Here is a 27,085-nt window from a genome sequence, read left to right as displayed (position 1 = left end):
TTTAGGTAGAAAGCAATTGGTGCTTCCACTTTCTGTGCTGGGACACAAACTATCTGTGCTCATAATGTCTTATTTCAGCAACTAGCAGGGAGGATTCATGTCTGTTTGTTTGTTTGGTGGGGTTTTTTTTTTTTAAATCTTCCTCTTGTCAGCAGGGCATTAATTCCAGTGCAAAGGCTGCTCACGCTAGCTCAGCACCTTGTAAATGCTTACACTGCATGGGGGAGTGACAGCAGAGCTGTAGTCCCATCACAACCAGTCCCAGCATCGCGTGTGACCTGGTGTCTGAGGTGCACTGATGCTGGTGGAACACACCAGGGTGCTGCAGGGAGTGTGCATGGGGAAGGATGGGCATGGTAGATCTCCTCTTCTTGAAAAGCAACTTTTTTCCTGTTTTTTTTTTTTCCTATGGGAAATTACAAATGAGAACTCTGAGGATAGAACCTCTTTTAAAGATTTTTGGTAATACAGGAAGAGTATGTATATTCCTCTTTGCTTTTCAGTGGAAAACTGCCATGATGGTAAAATAACTGTTAGCTGGGAACTGCGTTCCTCTACCATGACTTACAAACCTACGTTCGATTCAAAGCAGCTTGTCATGAAAAGTCCTGAACACTGGCCATGTTGCGGAATTGGTTCCAGTGATTTCATTGTTGCTGAGTATCTTGATTTCAAGACATGACCTTTTTTTGAACGTGGATGGTATCCTGCTTCCCTCTGTTGCATACAAATATTAACAGCCATGTCTTGGCTGAAATGTATATAACTGCATTTGTTGCTCACCTGACAATAAAATCTCTCTTCCTCAACTGAAACCCATGCGGAAGATGTAAGTCTAAAATTCCTTTCAGTGAAGAAGACACTAGAAAGGTAGGGCTCTTTCATGGATGCTTGCTTTGAGTTTGACACTGGTGTCTTAGAGCTGTAGCTGTACTGAGCATTCCCACTTCTGGCAACGCTGTGCAGCCTCGTGAAGCAAGAACTGTTCGGTTTTAACACATTTATAAGCACTAAGTACATTCCTCTGTACTTTCTAAACACAGTTTGGGGGTTTTCCGTAGAGCCACATGATAAAATTGAATATTTTATGCAAGTCCTGTGTTGCAAGCTATTCTGAAAAAAAATAACTTTTGAAATACAGAATGTGGGCCTAAAGCTTCTGCCTGGCTTATTGCAGCAAGAAGACAAGGCCACTGCTACCGTGGCGCTGCCTCCAGCTGCCTTGCTGGGAAGAGAGATCCATATATAATAAAATATAAGTAACCAGCAAGAATGTGGGACAGCAAAGTATGCATTGATTCTCCTGTTTGGCCAATGTTTCGCCATGTGGAACTTGCCCTTGATTTATATGTGCGTGGACCTAGCTAATCAGCTGTGCCTAACAGTGTGAAACATAGTTGTTTGTATTAAGTAAAGAATTTCAGACGCCCCCCTGCCCCCAATTCACTGGATGAAAATCCATGTTCATGTAGACTTCGTACCCCTACCCCAAAGGCAGAGGAGGATGGGATTTAGTTTATTCCCTGCCCCCGTTTCACGTGGGGGAGTCCCCAGCAAGACTGTCTCCTCGGTAGGCGCTCTAGTCGCACAAGGTAAATAGCGTTGTGATGCTGAAGCTTATTTTTAATTGGCTGCAATGCTTTAAATCTGAGGGGAAAGAAGCAGAAATATAAAACGAAAGGAGTGGATGTGGTGAGGCTGGAGCCCTGCAGCAGGCAGAGATGCTGGTGTGGCTTCCTCTGCTTCTGTGGGACTGCCTTCCAGTGGGAGCAGGAGCCTTCTCTGTTTCCAAACAAAACCTTACCCATGGAATACGCTTGAAACCAATCTCTAACAAAAAAAAAATAATAATCTTGGAAAAGTCCATTTAGCACTTCAGGTTTGGGGTTGTCTTCTCGCTTTTCCTTCTTTTCTGGTTCTGACAGCAGGAAGGCTCTCCCTGAGGTATCCGGAGTCCTTCAGATCTAGGAATTACTTTAAAAAGCCCAGCTTTGTGGATTTTTCAATGGAGTATGCATTGCACTGCAAGGAATAGATGTGAAGTATAAAAACACAGGACCACTATCCAAGTGCTTGCTGTGCGTGAGGAGTTACTCATACCTATACAACATTTAACACTATAAAATGCCCCCTGCGTGCCAAGTCCTGAACGGAGCTCAGGCCATAGGAAGCTCCGTAGCTGCTCAGGGGACCCAGACCTTGCAGCGTGTCCCATCTCCAGCTTCCCTAAACCCCAAATCCAGGCTGTCTCTGCGGCTGCCCCTGCCAGCATCCCCTCTCCCACACAGGAACGCTGCCTTGGCTATGATTTTTTTTTTTTTAAGATGCAATAATTTTGGAGCAAAGTGCTGTGTTTCCCTCCTTGTGGCAGAGACGGGGAAGGACGAAGCAGGCGGGAGCTCGGTGGCTTTTGTCTGCCAAAAAGCTGGGCGCCTGCCTTGCTCTGGCTGTTATAAAAGGCCCTCGTTAAGTAATCGCATTTCTCTTGCATAAGTGCTTGTTTTTGGGAGGCATTAGCCAATCAGAGGCTGCAGCTCGCTGGCAGAAAGCATGTCTAACTACTATGGATTTTTTTTTTTTAAATAATGCCTGTTTATTAATCTGCTGAAAGTTGTGTAAAATTGTCTCTTGCGATAAGGGTGAGCGGCGGAGACTCCCCAGCGCTGGTGGGAGCCGAGCTACAGCTGTAAAAGCGCTGCCAGAACTCCTGCGTGGATCCTTGTGAGTAATATTTCTGATTCTTCTCGAGGGTGTTTGTGGCTGATAACTGCAGGCAGGGAAATATTGCAGATGTGTATTGCCAGCAATAAATTAGAGGGAGACAGGAGGGTGAGAGACAGTAGTGAAACTATTGATTGGCTTTTAAAAACAAGGCTTTCCTCCTAGGCTTCTGTAAGCCAGTATGGGTTTCTCTGAAGCTGCGTAATCACGTCTCTTCCAAATATGCTGACAAAAAAGAAGCGTGGTGCTGAAGTCAATTACAGGACCGTCAGGAGAACATAGATTTGGACTGACAGTGAGATCAAAGGACTACCTAGTCCCCTGGACTGGTTCAGAGCGGCCAAAAGTCAGTGTTCAAGGGAAGAATATAAGAGTAGGACAAGTGTACAGTGATATTTCCTCTCCTACGTTTTTCCTGGCTTTCAGAAATATGCAGGTCAGTTATTTCATGAGTCAGAAATTATATCTTTAAGACAAGTAGATTTTTCTTCTGAGAATTTACTAATTCAGCATATCTGTTGAAGACAATACGTTATTTTGGGGTTTGACTGACAATCTTATTGGGATTTCATACCTTGAGTTAAATGAGCTCTTCCACATAGGACTTTCATTTAAAAAAAAAAAGTGGTTTTCTATTTAGATTAAACTGAAAAGGGAAAAGCTTGCATGGATTTACAGAGAACATAATTTCCCCTCCCACTTCCTTGTGATATATCTGGATGCAGCTCAGTCCAGGAACAAAGCCCGGAACTATAAAAGCATCCACTGAAGTGAGGACTGGAATTTATTAGTACGACGCTGAGCAGCTTGGAACAACCCAGTTATTATTCCTGCCAACCCTGGAAGGCATTGAAATGCCATTGTATAGAGAAAGGCAGCTCAATCGCTGAGCTGTGATGGGAAAATAAAGCTGTCGCTGATAGCGTAGACACATGTATGCTTAATCTAACAGGTGGCACAAAAATTTCCCTTGATAGAAAAATGTTGAACTAATGGAGATGGCTTAGGAGAGCTCAAATCACTGCTTACATACTACTTTTTTTTTTTTTAAGGCTTGTAGATTTTTACAATCTATAAGGTTCTTGAGACCTGCAAGATAATTTATATCTTTTGTGCAGCCAGTAGATGAGGAGGTAATACCATCAAGAAAAGAAGTGATTGTTTTGTAGAAGTTAAAGGATTAGAGGTATGTGTGAAAAGCTATACTGAACTAAAGGGCACTTGGCTGCAAAGCCAAGTTCAATGTTTTTGTATTACCTTCTTAAAGAAGGGAAAAATGATAGGCCTGCTTGCTCCAGTAAAACTGCAATAGTGATGTAGGACAAGCTGGAATCCCTCTTTTACGCTTGCTTGCTAATTATTTAGGCCTTAAAAACCTTTGGAATACATCCATAGGCAAACCTGAGCTATGTCCCTTGTGCTAGGCCAATAAGGGACTTGTGGTGGCTGCTCGCTGGCCACTCTGGGGCTTCCCATTTCGATCCTGCAACCGTAGCAAGGTCTCTTTGCTTCTGTGCTTCAGGGTTGTCCAGAAAGCAGGCAGCTTTCCCAGGTGTTTGCGGTGTTCGCTCTTCATCTGAAATGTGTATGGGGGTCTTCAGCCATTACAGTGCTGGGGGCTGGCAGCAGGAGGTATCAGTCAATCTTAGACAGGTTTTTTCCACAGATCATCAGGTCACTTCATGGATCTGGAGAGTTTAGTCTTAAAAACCCATAAGAGACTATTGAAGATGATGCTACTATAACTTTTGGAGCTGTTGGAAGAGTATTCTGGGGAACTATCTGTTGCTTGCCCTGTTTGTGGGCTATTCTCTGGGTTGCTGACATTGACTGCTGTCAAAAGGGTGCTGGTTCAAAGAAAGAAGCTCCTGGCCTGTGTAAGGCCTCCTTTAGTTATTATGGAAAAAACCCCCAACAAATAAAAGTTAGCAGTTGAAACTGGGGAATTTACTATGTTACTTCCAAAACAGGCTCTGGGACATGGAGCAAACCCAGGCATGCATTAGGGTGGCAAAACAATATTTCTAATTTTTTGCAGGGTAAAATGGATGCTATACACAAGCTGAAGATTTTTGTGGTGTTTCTAGCTCTGGCTGCTTTCACAGTCATGGTCATACTGAATGCTGGAAATGCCACTGGGATATTCAAAGGTAACGCAAGCAAACTGTCTTTGTTCAGAGCGGTGGGCGTCATGCATTATACCATTAAATGATAGAAGGTGCTTTGGATGAGAGAGTTCTGTTTGTCACCTCATTGCTTCTCCAAATACACCTTGAACTGTGAAAGATGGAGGTAGCTGGTGCATCCTGCAGGTGTTACACCCAGGTGCCTGAGCCCTCTCCAGACCCTTGAAATCGAAGGAAATGGTCTTGCCCCTGGTGATCTTGGATCTAGCAGCAGGTGAAAGCCAGTCTTTGCATATGCTGTCCTTGTGTTGCTGGTGGAAGCTGTTTGGGCTGCTGCTGTGGGTTTACAGAGGGCAGTGGTGCTTGTTTTGAACACTACCCAGCTCATGCAACTGGCTTTTCCAGCTCTGTATAAGAGGTAAGGTGCTCAGGGTTCCCCACAGGGACAGTGATCCCATAATGGGTGGCTAAAGGCAAGCCAACTGCAGCACATGGCTTGTTTTCACAAAGGCATCCCCTCACCTCCCTTGGATCCACTGAGGTGTGGACTAATCCTTGAGGAAGATTGCAGGGCGAAGGAAATTATCAGTCTTTCCCCATCTTTAGTACGTAGCAACACTTTTGCCTGCAATAACATTCACTAACATTCACCACTGCAGGTCTGTTCAGGACAACCCCTGGAAACATCTCGGCGAAGTACAACACTGGCTTCACACCAGCTGGCTGGACTTTCCTCATCTGGAATGTCATCTATGCCTGGCAGCTGGCCTGGCTTCTCTATGCCTTGTCAGGGATCTGCCGAAGGTATTTTCCCTGCTTACGGTATAAATGAAGGACAGTGGCTCTTCCCTTCTGCAGCTCAGCTTCTTGCCTCATTTTCTGGGATTTCTAGTCAGAGTAAACCCACTGCCATTCCTCTTGACTTGACATGCTGAAGCTCTGCTGCTGGAGCATCTTCTAAGTTCAGCATCCAAAGCGGGGAAGCAGTTTGGAAGCGTATACAAACTGCTCTAATGTGTAAACAGGCTACAAAGCTCGTAAACTGTTCTGTGAGGCCTGATTTCCACTCATTTGTGTTGTCTGACAGAGTTACCCAGTACCTGGACTTGGCCACTGCTAGATGTTGAGAATCCACAGGGGCAAAATTAATGAATTATGGAGCTAATGCTTTGAGTTTACTTGCTGTTAGAGATCAGAGAATTGGCATTGGGAAGGCTCTTGGCTCATTGAACTGGACTTGAAGCTTTTCCTGGGGCTATGAGATCGCTAACTGCCTCGTGCAGTACCAGGCAATATCTGTAATATTCCGTGGTGTCTTCTGTGGGACAGACTTACATTGCCGCTCTTGTCAAGTCATTGACTGCATAGTTTGACTCTTGTGTATCTACTGTTTTCACATGATGTGTAAGAAGTCAGGCAGTTGATACTGGCCAACACTGAAGGCTGAGGGAAGAAAGATGTGTTTGTACAAGAGTGATCAAGTCCATATACACACATGTGCAACATAACACAAAAATATATATGCTTATATACTCACTCTACTATCCCAGGAGCTTTTTTTTCCTCTGAGAACTGGGCTAAAATCTCATGACTGTGCCATTGCCACCACCACCTGTGGTGGCACTGCAGCATGCATGGCTGGACGCTAAGTGGGTCGTTAGCACCCACTGAATCTGTGATGGTGCTGAGACCAGCAAGAAGTTCTGTACCATGGGACAACATTCTGATGGGGAAAGCCAGAGGGACTCTGTTATATGCCAGAGAAGGATGCAGAGGAGAAATAGTCTGATTTAAGCTGAAATGTTTAACTCAACATAGAGTACCTGTTAGTATGAGGAAAATGAAGCCAAGAAAGTTTGGTCAACACAGGCATTGTTTTCCTTTCTCCATACCCACTTTTTCCTGGCAGGAATGAACTTGGATGTGTCTACATAAAGCCAGACTTGCTGCCGATACCTTTTTATATGATGTGGATTCTGAATAATGGCCTCAATGTTGGATGGCTGTTTCTGTGGGACCGAGAGTAAGTCACCTTTTGCTGCAGATGTTTTCAAACCTTCTTGTTGCAACTGCCCCAATACTCTGTTTTCCCCTCGCCCATATGTGTGAATGCTTAATCCAAGCGAAACTGCCTGGCAGGCCTTGTTAAAAGGTAGCTTTTATAAAAGTCTGGGGGTTTTGTATGCTGCTTTCATCCTGCCCATGAGATGGATTAGTTATTGAAGTCTAGGATCTCCTCAAAGGTGCTGTTCTTCTGTGGTTTCCCCCCTCCCCAGGTGGGACAAGAGACATGCCTCTCATAAACACAGTTAAGCTCCTTGCTTGGGACTGTTTTCATAATTGTGGTCACATGAAGGGCTTATAATAGCACTTCTGTCAAAAGGTGAAGAAATCAGTTGCAGTCAGGAAAATAATAACTTTGTGATTAAGAGTGTAAAATAGCAGTATGTCAAAACGAGGGTTACATGTAGTGATTACCTTCATTAAAGGCTGATTAACTTCAAGTCAGTAAAGGCCAGGCACTATGAATTAAAGCATTGTGACACCACTGAAATGTATTGTACGCGGCGTGTGTGCGTGTATTCTTTGTCCTAGATACCTCCTTCCAGCCCTGGTGTTCCTGGCAGCCCTGACTTTTACCACGTGTGCCGCCCTCTTCATTTCACACCGAGCGCTGAGCATCCATTCCTCGTGGTTTGTGAAGGGTCACAAAGCTGACCTCTGGCTCATCCGCATCCTAGTAGGTGGCATTTGGGAAAATGTGCTGTCGGTAAAAGCTAAAAAAATAACAAACCCCTGAGCTGAAGGTATTAAGAATGAAAGATTCAATGACAGGAGAATAGGTAAAGGGACGATTTCTGCCCTGACTTTAACTCATGCCTGCTGCAGGTACATGCAGGCTTAATTGCCCCTCAGTTTCCTATCAGACATCATAGGAATGATTCAGAGCGAGGTATACCCCTTGTACTTCTTCAGCTACTACAGAATGAAGCTTTCAGTGATGTATGAAAGCTTCAGCCTGCACTTTTGTTTGGGGTGGGGAGAAGAATATTTCTTATAGATGGAGAGGCCATTGCTAAGGGTGGCTTCTGTTGCTGTAGCTGATGATGATGTCCCCAGTATCTGACGACAAAAAATTATATATTTCTTATATGGGAAACGGTACATTGCCCAAGGCTTCAAATGCAGCTGCCTTTCTGAGCTTCAGCAAAATCTGGAAGAAAATTACTTTTCTGCTGTCTCTGAGATGAGTAGCTGTTTGTTTGCCAAACCCCCCAGAGAAAGTAAGATAAACATACTCATGCTCCATCACTTCTTGTGCCTCTCCGAGCTCAAACCTGCTACCTGCAAGCCCTTCCTCCCCACCCAGGACACTGCAGTTCCTCCCACGGCTGCTGTGTGTGCTTTAACCACCTTTAGTTCCTTTGCTTGATGTTGGCATTGCCCACCGAGCAAAGTGGGTCAGCTGAAAAAGCACATGCTAGTGCTTTTGAAAAATATGTTTGAAAATATGGGAGGCTCTGCACAGCAAAGTTCCTACCAACCCTGCTGGAAGTGTGTCATAGAATCACCAAATGGTTTGGGTTGGAAGGGACCTTGAAGATCATCAAGTTCCACCCCCCTGCCATGGGCAGGGACACCTCCCACCACACCAGGTTGCTCAAAGCCCCATCCAGCCTGGCCTTGAACACCTCCAGGGATGTGTTTACATCTCTTGGCACAAACTGGGAGCGGGCTCTGTTCTTTACACCCTTATATTGTGTTCCCTGAGACACCAGTATAACACAGAAATGGGAATAGCTGGGTTCCCCGTCCTCACTCAGAAGTGACTTCAGTCCTTGACATTGCTTGCTGCAGGCTCCATGTAGCAAAGATGTTTGCTGGGAGGTTGTTGAGATTCAAAAAAACTGTTCTCTGCCAGTTACAGCAGCCTGCAACAACTGGGCTGGGTGGCCAGAGCTCTGCCCTTTGGAGTGGGAATGGGAAGCCCCTGCTGGGGTTCCAGGGCTTTGTACAGGGAATTATGCAGCTGCCACTGGGATGGATCTCTGGGGTACTTTGGGGGCTTCAAGGCTTCAGCTTTCCCCCACGTTGAGGGACTTTCCTTGCAGCTAGGTCCAGAAGGCTGGCTTAACTGCCCCAGGACCTATGGGTCACAAAAGACAAACAGGAACTACCTTTTTTTTTTAATGACTGTTTGTCACCTTGCTGTGCTACACGGCAGGTCCAGAATGGGCTGGCGCTGTATGCAACATGGACCACCATCGCCACTCTGCTGAACTTTGCCGTTGTTTTGATCTACAAGTGGAATGTGTCCAACGAGACAGCGACGACTGCTTCTCTAAGCATCCTTGCTCTTGCCCTAGTAATATGGTAAGCAACCTCATGGGGTTCCCACCAAGCTTGGAAGACGCCTCAATCCCTCACAAATGAGGGCTTGACATGGAAAACATATGAAACATGGCTTTATTTTTTTTCCCTAAACTTACCTTACATAACTTTTTATTAATCTTCTGAATTTTAGTAAATGAACAACTTTGGACTCTAGTCCACGCTGGCCTGCAAAAAAAACCCCATTAGTTGTCCAATTCCTTTCTTAAACTTTCTGTGAAAAAAAAAAAAAAATGTACAGAGAAAATGCTTACTTTGCTCACTCTTTTTCTTCACAGGTTTTATCTAGAAAACTTCTTTCTTGACAAGTATGTCCGCTATAACCTTACAATCTACCCAGTGGTCATAATAGCTCTGACTGGCAGCGCGTGCAAGAACTTCTCGTTTTCATCCCCAACGACGAATGGCATTTTTATAGGTGAATCTTTTGGACTGTTTCCAACTCTTTTAAAAGAAGGCCGGTAAACACTTCCACATCTTTCCTGTGTATTAGGGGCAGAAAGACAGACTTGCCCTTTGAAAAGTGTTATTTATTAAAAGCAGAACTAGGGATTTATTAGAAGGTATTAATTTTGCAAAGTAAAGAGTAGAGCAGAGATCATTGCCCCTGAGCCTTGGGGCTGGATTAAAACCTTGTGTTGCCTCAAGTTCGCTTCCCGGTGCAATATGTTTGCCTCTACAATTCTTCATCATCCCCTTGGGTCCTCTGCTGGTGGGTCCATCTGACACAGAGCAGGCCAAAGGAAGAGGAGGGCTGAGATGAAGACTGTGGACTTCCGTTTGCCCTATATCATTTGGGGTGTAGGAGCAGCGCGTAAGTCTCTGACCCAAGGAGGGGTTGTGCTTAAATTTCACAATGCAAAACCCTGCACTTGCTCCCCTCCTACGCAGAGCTCCGGCCAGCCTTAACAAGTTTTCCCGGGATTATTTAGTTGCTGCAGGCCACTGTAGCTGAGTGTAGTCATCCATTGTAAAAGGGCTTAAGCTGTCCAAATATACAATCACAGCCTGGCAAAAGCCACGCCATTATGAGTGGGTTTATACTGGTATGAAACAGAGTGAGCTGCCTGAACTCTGAATCCTGCTGTAGCAGTTTGAGATGCCTATTTCCCCTGTAGGGTCAGCAGAAGGGAGCATGTTCCCACCCTTCAGCCTTCCCACTGCTACATACCAATGGCAAAAGCTAATTTCTGGACTGGCACCACCACCGCAGGCACTCCAGTACATGTTCCCTTTTGCTGTAAGGGCAGCTGGAGCCTGATAATGCTTAAAAGCACCCAGCAGGATTTAGCAGAGCTTGTCTGCCAAAGGCAGAAGGGCACTGGAGATCCATCTCCTGATGGTTGTGGTCACCAGGAACGTGACGGTATGGGTGATCTCTGGCAGACAGCTGTGTTCCTGCCGTAGGTGCACTTCTACCAGCAAAACGTCATTCTTTGTGGTTCAGCTTGTTCGGCTGGTAGGGCAAGAATGCTTTTCCCAAACCGGTGCGTGTTTCTCTATATAGTTCAACTATTCTTGGGGTGTTTTGTTAATGCGTTTTTATTCCTGTGTCCATAAAGCCTCCCCCTTTTAGACATGGCTTGACCTGGAAGCATTGGGCGAGTTTGACTGGGTAGCAGTGAAACTCTGTGAAACACAACTCTGATGGGGGTGTAATGGCTTCTATACAGGGGGGTTCTCCTTCCCTCCCCTCCCTTTCCCCTGTACTGGGAGGTGGGGTATGACAAGAGGCACTGACCTTCTCTCATGCCCTAACGTGCTTCTGTGTTTCTTCTCTAGTTTTTCTGCTGGCAATAACTTGCTTGATCTTTGCTGTGCGGCTCGGACTAGTCATATGGAGACGCTGTAAGAGACCACTGGAAGCATCAGAAACCCCAGACCCATCAGGCGCCGTGGCCTGAGACCTCTGGTATGTTGTGGCAGATACTTTAAAGGGAGAAAAAAGAATTGGGCATCTGCTGGTCTTTCCTTCCAGTCTCAATTGCCTTGTGCTTTTCTGTAACCCTTTCAATTCCAAAGGTGGGTGGCTTGTGCCTGCAAACCTGTCCTGCTCCCACATTCCCTCAGATCAGCTACTCCCAGCCCCACCTTGAGCCTGCACCCTCCTGCGTTTGGTTTGACTCCGGATCAGCACAGGAAAAAGTCCTTCAGCTGAACAGCCCTGTGATCACCTTTGTGACGGCTGAGCTGTGGCTCTCTGCTCCTGCTGGTGCAACAGGGGCCATCACCAGGCACTTGGCAGGCTTACACAGACTGTTGCTCACATTCTTTCCTTGGTGGTTCATCTTTTTTTTTCTTAAAGTGCAGCTCTAAGTGAAATGTCCCTGGGAGTCAAGTCACTGTGCACATCTTGTGCTGGCCACATGCCTCCTGCTGGAGCCAACCTGGCAGGAGGTTGGATGTACAGATGAGATGATACCTGATCTGGGGTAAAGCTTGCTGCTTCAAAGGGTGCCTGCTTAAGGAAGACCAAAAAAAAAAAAAAAAAAAATTATTTGAACTGGTAGAGTGAGTTCATCCTGGATCAGCGCTTTCTCATGCGGCTTCACTATTACTATGAGGAAGCCGAAAAGTGGATTGACTGAACTGTCAGACCACTGCCTCTACTTTCTGTGCCTGCTCAAGGGCTGATGGTGCCTCACTGGTGTCTGGGAAGTGTTCCTACACGGCAGGTGCTTTCAAATGCTGAATATCTTGCGATATTATTACAAAGGTGAATTATTCTAAAATAAAACGTGCTATTGCTTACACTTGAGGAACAAAATCAGTGTAATGCGGTTCCTCTTGTCATTCCATCACACTGTTTTATTTTCAAATTAATGGTTAATTCCACCACTCTTCTAACTCTGTAAATTGCCTAAAGCACCTGTCCTAGCTCCTGCATCACTTGGGTCCTGGTCCCTTGCTGGAGCCATCTGCCCCTCCCTTGCTGGGGTGCTCCTGGGATGCTTCCACTGATGGTGCCTTCCTCAACCTTAGAGGCAGAGACTTGGGCGATGCAGATTCCTATGTATGACTTAAACTGCTCTTCCCAGCACCCTGTTCATTAAACTTCTATTTTATAAGCTCTGCCTCCCAGGAGCCCGGCTAGTAAATTCCCAGTGGTGACTCTGTAAGATGCCTTCTTTAATACACTGATATTAAATCTACCGGCTTGTAGATTAAGGGGTCTGGGCAAGGTGAGTGGTTGGTGTGAGGCTGAGCAGCAGCAAATGTGCAGGGAGCCCTGGAAGGTTTTGCATCCTCCTGAGTAAGCGCTCCACAAACGGCTCCTGGACCAGGGCAGCCACACTGCCTCCCCACAGCACACTAAACAAAGCCTTCAGGGGCTTTCTCGGTGTCTCTACCTGGTCTCTGTACTGGCCAAATGACTAGAAACTATACCACAGGCTACAATTTTTATATTAGTTAGCTGGGGAGAGTCAACAGGTCTTCTGTAGAGGGAAGTCATGTCTCATACCTGCTGGAGTTTTCTGAAGGACTCAAAAAGCATGTAGGTAAGGGTGAATGGTTTATATTGCCACTGGCTTCTAAAGAAGTTCAAGAGCTATGGCATAAAAGGCAGTGTCCTCCCTTAAGTCATCAAAGCTGGGAAATAGAGGGGGTGTTTCTCTCCAGGAAGGGAGGTCGCTGGTGGCCATGGTAGACCTGGGCTAGATAACATAGTCATTAAAAATCAAGGGCTGGTTTGGTTTGATGATAGACAATTATTTAGGACACTAAAGGAAAAGGTTGACTGGAGAATTGCGAAAAGCTCTTATGAAACCAACTGTGGACAGCAGAAATGATGGATGGAAGTCATACCAGGCTGTGTTTCACCTTTCAAGTGCTCAGCATGCTCTGAACTGGCCCCTGTCATTCAGGTGCAATAGCTTGGAGCTATGGTAGCCATTCTCACCCAAATATTTCCACATCTGTCAGCAAACCATATATCAGGGATGGTTAGTAAAGGAGTAAAATTGAGAACACCTTTGTGCCTCTCTAAAGCCACCGTGCACCCACATCTTGAGGGTTTTGTGCAGTTTGGGTCCTTGCACTTCCCGGAGATTGTTAAAGGTATGGAGAAGAGCAAGGGCACTGGGGACCAAGCTGTCTCCCTGCCCATCCCTGCACCCCAGAGCTGAAGAGCAGCTCGGCTGAGGAGGAGTGTGAGCCCCTGCCCCATGGCCACCTTGCTGCGTGAGGGACCAGGCCGGGTGCTGCTCTTCACCCGACTCTTGCCACTCCAAAATGAGCTGCAGGAAGAGCCTCAGAGGTCTTTTTCTGAGTGGTGATGAGGTGCTACAGCAGCACCCAGTTAATCTTTTGCAGACCTCCCTGCGAGAAAGCCCTTGGCAACCGCCCCAAAATGATTAGGTTGAGCTAGACCCAACCCCCCTTTGGCCACCCACAAATAAGCTCCTGGTCCCCAAAATCTTCTCCAAGCACTATTTCCCAGGAGCTGGGGCAAGCAGAGCTCCAGCCGGCTTTGGGAAAAATGGCTTTCCTTGCAACTGCACAGGAACAGGGGTCTAAAAATACCCTATCTGTCCCTTTTTCTTTTAGCTGGAGGAGGGGAAAGAGGGATGAAAAATAAGTGTGAACCTTCCCCTTCCAACCTTGGGGCTAAAGATAGCCCCAAGGCTATTTTTAAAGGCCTCTTTTTTTTTTTTTTTTTTTTTCCCTGTAATGCCTTATTTTCATTTGTTTTCAAAAACCACTGATACATGGTTTTGCCCACAAGAGATTTTCTTTTAGCAAAGCTGCGTTTCATGAACCTGGAAACCGGCCCACTCTTCAGCAAAAATAATTGGTCTGGCTTTTGTTTCCATGAGAGATTATGGGATTTGGGTGTGTTTTACTGGATTTAAAATTTCTTGGAAAGCGGGCGGCCTTAAGAACCCAAAGCCTGAAAAATTAGTTTTGTTTCTGAAAAGGCAATTCAGGGCCCTGGCAAATGTCCATGTTGTCTCTTAGCCCAGCCTGGGATGTGACCTGAGTCCCCTGGGCCACCTCGCTTCCCCATGGGGCTGGAAGACGGATGGGGCTGGCAAAGCCAGGCATGGTGTGGTTCCTGGGATGTGAAGGCGTACCTTGCTTTCTGATACCAAAAGCTGGGTTTACACTTGTCATCCTCCGAAGGGATTTGCTCTGTGCCTAAATGGGAGGATAGGGAAAAGCAGAGTGGTCTGTAAACCACCACTGGGTGGGCAACCCCAGAGCTTACCCCAGGGATCTCCTTCTCTTGGCTGGGGCCAGCTCCTGCCCAGGCTCCCTCCCGCTCTGTGCCTGGCAGCCTCCATCCAAGGATGACCCATCACTTTAGCAATATCTCCTCCAGAGGACTGTATCAGCTGGGCTGGACATTGCTGAAGCTGCAAGACAGTTTTTTTTTCAGTAAAAGTTCCTGGGAAAATCTGATTTGGAAGAATGTTGCATGGAAGAAGTTGTGGCTTGGGGGAAATATGCGTTTGAACCGGAGAGCAAATGTGCTAATTCAAAAGGAATTTTTTTTAAAATGGGGTTATAAGACCCTGGATCAGGCTGTCAATAAAGCCCACGCAGCTTCCAGAGAAAACTGTGCCTCGTTTCTTGGATTAGGGCTCAGCTGGCTCCTCCTCAGCCACCGTGAGAGCAGAGGAGATGTTGGGATCGGGGCAGGCTTCCCTCTGACACCTTCCACCAGCAGCAACACGCTCCAGGCACTGTGTCCTGGAGCCCGTCCTGCCTGCAGCCCCAGGCCACCACTGTCTTCTCACAATGCTCTTGGCTACGGAACTCAGGCAGGCTCTCCTGATGGGCTCCCAAAAAGCAAAGCACCCAGGCAGAGGAGACACTGTGTTACAAGCTAATTTCTTCTTGGCTTGACGCTTCCCTCGGTACTAATTGCTTTATATTAAAGCATCTGTGAAAAGGAATAATAAATAAATAAAATTGAGCCTGATGGAGAGGAGGAATGTTACACCGTGATGCAAAGCACCAAAGCAGGATTGCCTTTCATCTGCAATTGGGAGCAATTTTGCAAACCCATTGCCTGGCTGCAGCCAGGAGTGATGGGCGTAGTGAGATACGGGCACCGATGCTGAGATATGGGTAGCGATGCTGAGATACAGGTGTCAAGTGGTACTGGCCAGGCTGGGCACCACCAGGAAAACATGGATGAGGCTCTTGCTGGTGCCTTGTCACTTCTCAAGGCATCTCGCTCGGAGGAGCGTTGGCCTTGGAGAGGAAACACAAAGTAGGCTGGCTCGAAACTCAGCGCCCCAAATGCTCATCCTCTGGAGCTGGAGCAAATCCAGCCCTTGCTGGCGGCACCTCCGTTTCCTTATCTGCAAAGCAGAGATGAACAGGACAAGCCTCTCCGTGGAGGACTGTGAAGATCTCCAGATAAAAGCGCCGAATACATATGACGATGATTAAAGGCATTGGCGCCCTTTGCTATGCACACAGTCTAAACACGCTTGGGCCATCCCGGGCTCTTTGAAAACTGTTAGATGTTTTCAAGCTAAATATTTATTTTATCTGTGCAGAGCCGGGACAGCCCCGTGTCGGGAGATTAGCTCTGCTCCCTCTGTCAAAGGCATCTCAGCAAAGAGTTACAGGCTCGGGCGGGACTCATGCATGGGCTGAAGATGTGGGAAAAAACGCTGGAGCGGCCCAAGAGCCTGACCCTGCTCCCGGCAGAGCCAGGGCACCAGCTGGAGCACACACCAGCCGGGTGACAGGGCAATGGGCATTCCCTGCCGGAAACTTTGACTCAAACCTCTTGAATAGCTGCACAAGGATGGTGTATTTTGTCTCTCCTCTTTGGGAAGAAAGGGTCTTGAGGACCTTTGCAGCTGGTGAAATGGGATGTTTAACCAGCCGAGAAGGGATGTTGCCCACTCAGGATGGGACTGTTTGGGGTTAGGGAGCGCTGGGAAGTGACAGTGACATTAGCTGGTAACTTGGTTTGTCTTGATGTTTTTCTAATAAAAACTTGACCTTAAAAAAAAAGGGCACTACTGGAAAATATTTAGCTGAAGTGACCCATGACATGAATTATTTTCATCCAAGAGAGGAAAAAAAAGTATGCGTGTTTGTGCCCATGATTGCTATCACTTTCCCTGCAACGCGCGTTTTGCCACGTAGTTTGCAGGAACAGAAGAATAAAGGAATAATTTGCTATGACAGGGCCCTAGGGCTGAAAGAGGAGCAGAGGAATCGAGCTGAGATGTCCAAGAGCTGTGCCAGACCGGCACGGCAGCCAGAGCCTGGGCTTCCTCACACCTATGCTTTACCTTAATCCCATTAGAAATACCAGGGAGAAAACATCTGCGCCCTGTCATTGCTTTGGGATGTGGTCTCTGCCGAAAGTGCAGCCTCCTGGGAGACCCACTGCGCGTACCCTCGTTCAGGGGACACTTTGTCCCTTACAAATGTGTTTCTGCCCCATCCTACTACTCTTGGCATGTGAAAGTTCCCACCAGGCACAGCAGTGGATTCGGTATGAAAAGTCCCATTGGACAAAAGTTCATCCTGGATGCCTCTAATGAAGACCAGAAATCATAAGGAGACACCCGCTGCATGCCTGATAACAACAGCGGGGGCAAAGTTGTGGTCCATTTCCAGCATGCTCTTATGTTTTTTATCATAGAGTCATAGAATCATAGAATGCTTACAGTTGGAAGGGATCTTAAATATCACGTAGTTCCACCCCCCTGCCATGGGCAGGGACACCTCCCACCAGACCAGGTTGCTCAAAGCCCCATCCAGCCTGGCCTTGAACACCTCCAGGGATGGGGCAGCCACAGCTGCTCTGGGCAACCTGGGCCAGTGTCTCACCACCCTCACAGTCAAGAATCTATTCCTAATATCTAATCTAAATCTCCCCTCTTCCAGTTAAAAAACATTACCCCTTGGCCTATCACTCCACTCTCTGGTAAAGAGTCCCTCCCAATTATCCTTGTGAACTGGGAGTGCTGGAAGAGAGCTGTGTTTTGCAGGTATCTCTTCACAGGGTCAGGAGATGGTCGCCACTGTGGTCCCCACATAGCCATCAGCTGGGTCTACAGGAGTCAGAGCAATGGGCCTGGGGGCTCCTGGTGCTCTGCAAGGTGTCTAGAGCAGAAAAGCAGGATTGTCCCCATTTGCAGGAGCGGTGTGTGGCTTCGCACTGGGAGCTCAGGAATAGTGCAGACGTAGCTGTGCAGTCTTAAAGGTGTGATGAGTGCTAGAGGGTTGGTCCCTGCTTTTGCATGAGATGTGAGCACACCTTGGGTGCGAGCACCACGTCACCTGCATTTAAATGGCAGAACAAGAGGAGCAGGAAAACGCGCAGAGAGCACACGCCAGGCAAAGAGCAGGGGAGGGGAGATGGCTGTCGAAGCACAGCAGCTGCTGCTGTCAGGGGCATCGGCCACGGCACCAGCTGCCCCCTCTTCCCCAGCCACACCGTCCCCATCCCCAGGGCAGCCCCTTCCCACACCATGACTAACACACAAAATTCTAATCATTGGTTTGGTAATGAGAAAAGGAAAACTTATGCAGTGGAACAGATTGCCCAGGGAGGTTGTGGCTGCCCCATCCCTGGAGGTGTTCAAGGCCAGGCTGGATGGGGCTTGGAGCAACCTGATCTGGTGGGAGGTGTCCCTGCCCATGGCAGGGGGTTGGAACTAGATGATCTTCAAGGTCCCTTCCAACCCAAACCATTCTGTGATTCTATGATTCTATAATTATGTACTCAGGTACGCACGAGCTGATCAGACACCCATGCGTGGACTAAGCCATGCAAGACTCAAGTGGGTGCTCACACAGGGGCAAAGAGGGTGCTCAGGTGTGCGTGGGCTGGGGACTAACGTATGAACTCCTCGAGCCCCCACGTGGGAATTAATGGCTCGCCCATGCTTGAGTTGTTTGGGCACTCATGCATAAATTAGTTGGGTGCTCATGCGTCAACTAATTGGATTCTCATGCATAAATTAATTAGGTGCTCATGCATGAATTAATTGTGTGCTTATGCATTAACTGTTTGGGCTGTTGTGCATAAATTAATTGGGCACTCGTGCACAGATTAAACAGGTGCTCATGCATGAACTACTTGAACACCCATGCATAAATTAATTGAGCACTCCTGCAAGGACTAATTGTCAGCTCACAGGTGAGCGCAGCAAACCCCACAGGTCATGCCTGATATGCCACTGACCTGCAATGGCCAGACTGGCTTAGGGCTACACGTGTCCCCCATCACCCACTGAGCAGGTAGAAGTCTTGCATGGGGCGTTATTGTCTGATCGCTCCTTGATACTCAGGACAGGCCCTACACACTGGTGATGCTGTGGACATTTCTACCCCTACACAAGAAGCCACTGTTTGGATGCTTCTGATGTCTCCTAGGGAGGACACCACCCAGTCTGCTTTGGGATACTGTATTTATGTATCTCCTCGTGCTATCACTCAGTCATGTACACCAGCTCTCTCACCTGGAGCACTGGGCTCACCTAACCAAAAGCTGATGGTAAGTGTCAGGCATATTGTCCCCGTATATAACACTAACCAGAAGAATGCACCCTACTCAAAATAGTAGGAGGAAAATCTGCTGGTGTGGTTTATGAGGGTGGGTGGAAAACCAGGAAAAACACTGTTGTGGTTCCTCAGACGAGAACATCTTGTTCAGCCAAATGCAAAGGCAGTCCTTGAGGACACTCCTGCAGAGACAAGGAGACAGGGCGATGGCAATAATGTTGGTGCCTGGCTGGGAAAATGGAAAGGAAGCATTTGAAAATTATCACAGCGTTACCACAAAACGTATGCAGGCAGCGTAATAATGAGGTCAGGACTTCTGCAGCATCTGATCCTTTTCCCTTTTCTTCCAGACCCGGCACCGTGTGGAGGATGGGGAGGAAGAGGGTGGCTGAGAGCACTCAGCAATGCAGTGTTGCCAACAGTATCCCAGGCTGGAGGCAGGGAGGATCCCTGCTGCCCTATGGGGAATTTGGCCTCACAGCCACCACCAGACCAAGGTGTCTGTGATACTAGAGTGGCTCCAGCCCGCAGCGGCAGTGGGGATGCTGCAGCAAAACCAAATCCTGCAGTGCTGGCCATAGCTGCTTGTGGATGTCTCTGCTCTCCGCAGCAAGATTTTGAGCACAGTATCAGTCGCACGTTATCAGCTTGTTCAGGGAGGAGCTGAAGCAAAGCAAACAGCCATCCCCAAAAATGCCCATGATATAGTGATGCAGTGGTTCATGTTGCTGAGCTGTCCTGGCGATCTGTCTCAGATGCTCGCACCCGTGTCCCTGCGTGGCCGCCAGCCCTGCTCACCGCCCCATTTTCTGCCTGCAAACCTGTCCCCGAGGGCATAATCCAGGCAGAGATGTTGCCGCATTATGAATGTGCAGGGATTGCAGCCCAGGCCTTGGGGTGAGCGCCCCAGGCATCGCCCCGCAGAGCCTTGTGTTAAAATCCTGCCAGGTTTTAATGCGCTGGGTGCATATGGAGGGTGACTTGCACGTAGACATCCACTCGTGGGTGCAGAGAGCTTGCTGCAGTCAGTTGAGATGATTCGAAGTGGCATGACGGTGCAGTGAGATGGGGTTTTGTTCAATATTAATGAACACTTATATGTTTCATGTCTGTTAAATGGGAGGAAGCAAGCAGCACGAGGTGGCCTGGGGCTGGCTCACGCCAGCCCTTGCTCTACGTGAAACCCAAGCACTGGTGAGATGAATGTTAGTCCCACCTAAAACCTCCAGCATTAAGTTAAAAAGCACTTTCCTCCCACCCGCCTCAGGGAACGCAGGTGTGTTGTTGGGATGGGCAGGCAGTGGCGCTGCAACACCTTCACCGGTGTCGGCTATTTGATGCCTGAGGGCAGGGAAACGACCCCCCCATCAAGCCTTGGACGTGGGGCTGGTGTAAAGGGAGTCCACACCAGAAAAGACCTAGAGCATCTCTATGATGACACCGTCTTGTGGAGTTTCCTGTGAAATTGCCTTTGATGTGTAGAGCAGAGAAGTCCATGGGGGAAAAGGAGCTCCTACTTCACGCCCTCCTCCACTGATGCTGTCCTGATGCACAAGTGGTTGAGCCTCTCAGAAGACACAAGACTTGGCATAAAGGGTTCAGATAGCTTCCTCACCAGCCCCAGCAGCCTCCTGAAGGCTGTTTCCTCATTACTCATCTCCTCACTCATCTCCTCTGTAATCCTCTTGATCTTCAAACGTTTCTCAAAAGTCAAGTATACTTGGTATTGTGCGAGACTGGAACAGCTGCCAGCATGGGGCCTTCCACGGTGTTGGGATGGAGATGGTCAGGGAAATGACTCCAACTCAGCTGGTGAAACAAGCCTTTCTCTTTTTTTAGCTTCTCTCTCCTCTGATAGAACGGCAGCTCTCTTCCTCAACCATGGTGGCATCTCCTGTCTTTCAACACTGATAGATCACAAATCAAAGCAATGCCAGGTCTTCAGCTTCTGGAACAGCACTTGCTGCTGTGGGTTGCTGGGGGCGGCATCTCCAGCAGACGTCATCACTGCTGCTTCAATTGTCTCTGCACTGTTTCCCAGGATCTGCTCTGGATTGAACCTGGTGGCTGGAAAATGCTAGGTGAGATCACAGCCTGTAACTCTGACTGTGATTCCCAAGCCTTGTTTGCCAACTCCTCCTCTGTGCGCCCAGTAAATGATTTTTGAGGAGCCCTGGGTAGTGCCAAGGCTTGAAGGGTGTGCATGGAAGGGTCAACCTAGGAAAAACTGGGGTCCTGTTCCCTCAGAAGAAAGACCTACCCGAAACCTCACAGAAACAACCTCCTTCCCACACGACAGCAATTCCTGCTTAAGATACAGCTTGAGATGCTTTTAAGGCTAGGCCCAATTATTTTATTACACTGAAATTACACTGATGAAGGTTGGGAGGGTGGCAGTGCCCAAAACCCCATGTCTGAGCAGAGGGCTGGCTTTTGACTCTTGCAAAGCCAATCTGCTTGCTCAAGCTTTCCCAGCCAGGGTGTGTGGAGCAATAAAGAGACTCTTGAAAGCTCTTGACAGCTTGTCAAAGGAGACATCTTATGCTGCGTATGCTAAAGGTATCCATGGCATGGTGTACAGGCAGCCTCTCCAGGGGTTTTGTCCTGCAAAATTGGCTTTCAGAAAAGACTTGTTGTTGGGCAATGTTTTCTATCTTCCCCGCAGGGGCTTGAACAGGCCTCAAAAAGGGCAACAAATGCAAAAACGTTGACTCCTGGTTCGGAAGCTTCAAGACGAGGAGCCCCCCTTGGCAAAGGAAACACAGGAGATGGCAACCAGGTGAGAAAATTCATCATTTAAACCTCAAAAATCCTTTTCCCACACAAAGCAGTCCCATCTCTGTTGCTGGGTAGCTCTCATGCACAGTCAGAAAGCCTCTCCACTTCCACACTGTACATAAACACATGTCATATTCCCTATCAAAGGGTGATAAACACACTCTAAGTGTGTTTATCTGTTGGCTGACAAGCTCTGCTTAAGAGCTTAATTTGCTAAGCTTGAAAGAGGTGTCCTCCCTCCCAGTGTGTGGATCGGCCGGCCAGGCTGATGCCAGCAGGGTGCTGGAGAGTGTCTGGTGCTCCACAGGGGCAGAACCTGTCATTCAGCCCACTTAGAGCTTCAGCTCTCTGCAGCTCCACCATCTCCAGCTGCGGGAGCAGAGATTGCATTTATTGGATGTGACAACCTGCCCGAGCCCACGGCTTTGGCTGCCTGAGGGAGGGCTGGCTGGGGCTGGAGGAGAAGAAGACACAAGCACTGTGGTCCTCTGCTGTGAGGGGAAGTGCTGAAGCTCTCAGGACACTTTTGGAAGCGTTGCCCACAAAACCGTGTGCCCACAGCCGTGGTTGGAGAGGGGTAAAGTGTCCTCCTTCAGCTAAGTCCTGGTCAGGGCAAGTTTGGACATCCTCTGCCTGGGATGTGATTCCTCTGTGGAGGGCAAATCCGTGCAAACAAGGACTTTCCAGGCAGGGGGCAAATCGGCTTGCCATTTGTTCTCTCTGCTCGACCTCCTCTTCCTCTGTAAGCATTTCCCATTGTGTTTCGGCACAACCTGAGAAATGGCTGCTTCTCCAAACCCCACCGCTACGGAGCAGGGTGCTTTGCCTCTGCAGAAATCATCTCCTGAAGAGCCCTTTCTCCTCCCACCCAAGACTTCTACAGCACAGGAGAAACAGGCTCTGGCTGCGAAGGTGCTTTCAAGGGAGGGTGTAGAGCACCATCTAGTGAAGGTTAGAGAGGAAACCACCACCAGCTGCAAACCCCGTGAGGAGCTGCTGCTCCAGCTGTGGGACAGCAGGCTGGTGCAAGCTGTGTCCTGCTCCTTTTCTCCCAGTGTTTGCATGGGGGAAACCGGTGCCAGCAGGAGAGCAGGTGGAACTCAGGAGGGAATGCAATTTCTCGTGGCTCTTCTTTTTCTAGCTTTCTCCTGTCCCTCCTGGAGTGAACAGGGCAGCTGGGACACGTACGCAGACGAGTAACTCAGTTTTGCTCATCTTTCACATAGACACCGTCCCCTCTGCCATAGCTGGGCAGAGTCCTTTGTGAAAGGGCCTGGGGAGGATTTCAGGTGTCCTCGACTTCATGTGTTTGGACCTTGAATTGCAGAGGAGGTTTTGTTCTATGAGACCTTAAAAGCACACAAACCCTCTTTCATAGAATCATAGAATGTGTTGGGTTGGAAGGGACCTTTAAAGGCCATCTAGTCCAACCCCCCTGCCGTAAGCAGGGACATCTTTAACTAGATCAGGTTGCTCAGAGCCTCATCAAGCCTGGCCTTGAATGTCTCCAGGGATGGGGCCTCCACCACCTCTCTGGGCAGCCTGTTCCAGTGTCTCACCACCCTCATTGTAAAGTTCTTCCTAATGTCTAACCTAAACCTACCCTGCTTTAGCTTAAAACCATTGCCCCTCGTCCTATCGCTACATGCCCTTGCAAACAGCCCCTCCCCAGCTTTCTTGTAGCCCCCCCTTTAGGTACTGGAAGGCCACTATAAGTTCTTTCCTGGTGTTCTTTTTTGATGCATGACCTCTCTCTACCTGAGACTTTGGCCCAAGCAGCTGGAGAGCTGAGATCCCCTCACAAAGGCTGTGAGATGCTGCAGACTTGCTTACCTGCCACCTACAGTCGCTTCTAATTAAAACCTCGAGGATGAGTTAACATGTCTCTTTTTTTTTTTTTTTTATGGACGTGTTTGAAGTGTCTCGTTGCTTTGGGCAGTCTGTGCTGTAATGAAGTTATTAGCAACAAAGCTTAAGCTTTACGATCGCCCTTTATGACAAAATATCTCAGAGTGTTGTCAAGCAGGTTTATTAGAAAGTGAAAACGCCTTCTGATGCAAGAGCAGCCACGGCTGGCTGAGGACATGCCAGTAACAGTAAATTGCTGTCACCACTCCCAGCCGCGAGCAGACTGGCTGGTGACGAGCTGCACTGTAGGTCGCTGGCTGGGTCATCCTCCAAGCTTGCTCCTTCACGGCAGCACAGCACCGCTCTGATGATGAGTTTATCCTGGTGCCTGAAACCAGGAGCTTCATGGTGGGATGTGTCTCCTGGTGCTAGCCCCTGCTCTGAGTCTTGATGCCCATCAAAGCCTTCCTCCCCCGGAGGTGGGGGTCAGTTGCCCTTAGCCATCTCCTGGCTTTCCTGACCTCGGGACATGGTGTTTCGCCCTAAATCATTCCAACCCCATGACAGGATCTCCAAGCACAGATTGAGCTCTGCCTGCACCAATGAAGCAAAGCCACTTCCAACACCCCCCTCCCCAGTTCTTGCTTGGCTTATGCAGTCGATGTAAACAACCTTCTCACAAGCCCAGGTGCCACCTGGCCCCCAGATACTTGGTCTCAAATGCTCTGCTGTGTCCAGCTGACCAGAAGCACCATGGCACCAGTGCTGTCAGTGCCACAGCCTTCGTGAAGGACAGACCTGCAGGTCCCACCTTGTGCAGCCGCAAGGCCCTTCGGCAACTGGGCTCTGTACTGGCAAATGTCAAGGCTGGAAGGCAGAGCTCCCTGCCCCTGCCAGCCTCCTTGGCAGAGCTGAAGATGCTCATGTTGGTTCAGGGAAATTTGGGGATGCTCTTAATACCACCCTATCCAAAGCAGGACCTCAGGGAAAGGAAGGACTGTGCCCTGGGGTCCCATCCTATCCCCGAGGCCATGGTGTGGCCATTTGCTGGCTGTGCAAAACCCTCTAGAGGGAGCCCCGATCCCAGATATCCCCAACTGGGGCCACACGAGGCCACGAAGCTGCTGTGTGGATGTCTAGATGTAGGTTTTGTGCGTTTTTTTTGTTGTTTTGTTTTGATTTTTTTGATGCTCCACACAGCCTTAATGGTCTCACTGGCCACAGCTACAGGCTCGCTTGCCCTCTCTTAACGTTTCTGCATCCTCACACAGCTCCATCATCTCTCTGCTTTAGACCTCACTGAAGGTGGGGTAAAGTCTTTTGCGGGGTGGATGCCTTCCTTGCACAGGGAAATCTCCTCCCGCGCAGAGGGCTGGCACCATGCCGCCCTGGCCCAAAAAGCCGGTCGTGGTGGTTGCAGCATCTTCAGGAACCCACTGGGTGCTGCTGGGTACACAAAGTCCCCCCAGATCCCACCAGGCCAAGGGGTCTCTGTTCACCAGGCTGTTTCTCTAGACTGTGGGCCTCCTGAAACCTAACTATGGAATGCAGGGAGGTGAAGGAAATTTCTCCTGGCTTGAAGGTAATGGGATGGCGCTGATGCTTTCTAGTTCCTGCCACCCTAAGCACAGCTATAACCAGACATCTGCAGACGCCCACCAGCTCTGTCCCATGCACAACATCCCCTCTTGCCAGCCGTGGAGTTCAGTGGCGCTGAAATGGCCTGAGAAATGCCCTTTTTCTTTGCTCACTGGCCACCTAGCTGAGCCCCCACGCCCAAAGCTTTGCTCTGCTCCATGTCCTTCCTCTCCTGGGCGCAGCAGCAAACTGCATGGGGTCCTCCGCTCTGCTTAAAGGTGCGTTTTTTTCCCTTGAGGCTTGTTCTACCTTTAATGAATTGCAATCTGTCATGTGGTGTTATCGCTTCAGGGAGACCATAGGCACAAAGTAAATCCCATTAAGGCCAAATTGCATTTTCTAAGTATTTATGCTTTTTCCCTTTCCCCTCCCTGCCTTTTGAACAGAAGCAATCAGGCTCCTCCCTGGATGGAGGCATGTTCCTGTGCAAGCCTTGACCTGAAGAAAGGCTGAGATAATTGTCCTCCTTGTAAGCATAACCCCTCCTTGGGGCTCCCACCATAGGGGATTTCCCTACAGGACTCCATGGCCAGAAGAAGAGCAAAGGAGGCTGCAAAGCCCACACCACGCTTCCTTAGGCATCATCCTTGCTGGCTGCTTACTGCCAAGAGATCTGACTTTGAAAGCTGGATGCTGTGGTATATTTTAGGGAAGGAGGATGGATGGACAAGGAGCACTCTGCTAACTAGCAAGGCTGGGCTCTGTGCAACAAGCCCAGCACCATTCAGCTTGCTTGGATTTCTTCCCACCAGCCAGCATGTGCACCGTGGAGCAAGTCCACTCGTCATGGCTGTGAGCTTGCTGCAACCGAGGGTGCTGTTGAAGCTGTTAAATCTTTAAAGCCGTTAAAACTTTAATCTTGCAGATCCTTGAAGCTGGTGGTTTTGGGGTGACAACCCATGCCTGTGGTCAGTTTTCCCGTAACTGCTTGTATTGGAAGCTACGTCCCAAAATGTATTTGTCCACTTTGTGCTAGGGCTGCTCCCCAGAAAGGTGGAGGACCTCTGCTGCGCGGATGCTCCTTGCTCAGCACTCAAATGCTGATGATAGAGGTTGCACATGGCCATGACACGCGCAGGGTGGAGGTGTCAGGAAATGATGCTGCATCCATCAACATGGAAAACTCACCAGCAAGCAGGAGGTGTGATCCCCATCTCATGCTGGAGTGCGACTTGGAACATTTCAGGGCAGCAACCATCCTTATTGGTATTTATAGCAGTGCCCTGTCCATGGCTGGCTATTACGGAGCCCCGCAGTGCTCCTGTGCAAGGAGCACAGCTTTGTTTCCTTACAGAAAGGGGCCTTGCGGATCCCAGTGCAGTGGCTGCGTTCCCAGCCCGTGCTGACAGCCAGCCCAGGGCAAGCAGGAATGAGCTTCCCACGGCGAGCTGCTGGGAAACGGCAAGGACTGGCCTTTTGACCCTGCCTGGCAGGCAGAGCACCGTGCATGAAAAAGGGTCCTCTGAACACTATGTTTCCAAGAACTGCCCACCCTCTGGCTGCTCGCTCAGGCCAGCAATGGGTCGTCGTGGACCACTCTAGCCACTACGCAGAAGTGAGGCAGGTCCCATCCGGGTGTTCAGCCAAAAGCACTTGTGAATATTTTCGAGCAGAAGCCTCTAAGCGTTCCCCTATTCACCATGGATGAGACAGGGCTTACGAAGGCTTCTTTAGCTGTTTCTGCTGCTTTTTGCATCGGTTTCACATTTTACCAAATGGGTGCAAACAGGAGGTCCCACAGGAAATGCTGGATCTAGTGTTATCCCAAGGGAAATAGCCAGGGTAGGAAGATGTGTGCACGTCTACAATGAAAGCATGGTCACAGACAACTTCTTCTATTAGTCTTAGCGTGTGTACCATGGTCTGATTGCACATTGAATGGCAAAAGTCATTCCAGCTCCAAAGGCTCTGTGCCCACCCTGTTGTAAGCCATCCCCGGACAGTGTCCCATCTCTTCTGCCACCCCTCTGTCCTCCTCTTGCCACTCTGGGCTTTGGGATTATCCATCCCCAGCAGACACCCCAGCTTCCCCAGGCCATGCATATGAGGAGCCACTGGTTGAACGGGGAACAGCAACGGATGCTGCTGGGTGCCAC

General features: G+C 48.8%; 1 protein-coding gene across 6 annotated transcripts in view; it reads left to right on the top strand.

Moving 5' to 3' along the window:
- LOC141740455 (uncharacterized) overlaps positions 1 to 23,380 on the top strand; it is a 30,364-nt gene extending 6,984 nt beyond the window's left edge. Inside the window, exons 1-11 of one of the 6 annotated variants that reach the window (XR_012586040.1) lie at positions 2,367 to 2,721; positions 4,760 to 4,871; positions 5,507 to 5,651; positions 6,757 to 6,870; positions 7,443 to 7,587; positions 9,073 to 9,221; positions 9,518 to 9,657; positions 11,022 to 11,151; positions 20,565 to 20,806; positions 21,391 to 21,504; positions 23,267 to 23,380. Coding sequence is in view for 4 of the 6 variants with exons in the window: in XM_074579242.1 (XP_074435343.1) it covers positions 4,766 to 4,871; positions 5,507 to 5,651; positions 6,757 to 6,870; positions 7,443 to 7,587; positions 9,073 to 9,221; positions 9,518 to 9,657; positions 11,022 to 11,143 (921 nt within the window). In the remaining 2 variants the exon portion in view is untranslated. Of the gene's footprint in view, positions 1 to 2,163; positions 2,722 to 4,759; positions 4,872 to 5,506; positions 5,652 to 6,756; positions 6,871 to 7,442; positions 7,588 to 9,072; positions 9,222 to 9,517; positions 9,658 to 11,021; positions 12,391 to 14,198; positions 16,209 to 20,564; positions 20,807 to 21,390; positions 21,505 to 23,266 lie in introns of those variants that run through there. The other 5 variants (XR_012586041.1, XM_074579243.1, XM_074579240.1 and 2 more) reach the window with 5 other exon arrangements.
- The last annotated feature ends 3,705 nt before the right edge of the window (positions 23,381 to 27,085 follow it).

This window comes from Larus michahellis, chromosome 3 (genome assembly GCF_964199755.1).
Source record: "Larus michahellis chromosome 3, bLarMic1.1, whole genome shotgun sequence".
Taxonomy (NCBI): domain Eukaryota; kingdom Metazoa; phylum Chordata; class Aves; order Charadriiformes; family Laridae; genus Larus; species Larus michahellis.
This window is presented reverse-complemented; position numbering and strand designations above follow the sequence as displayed.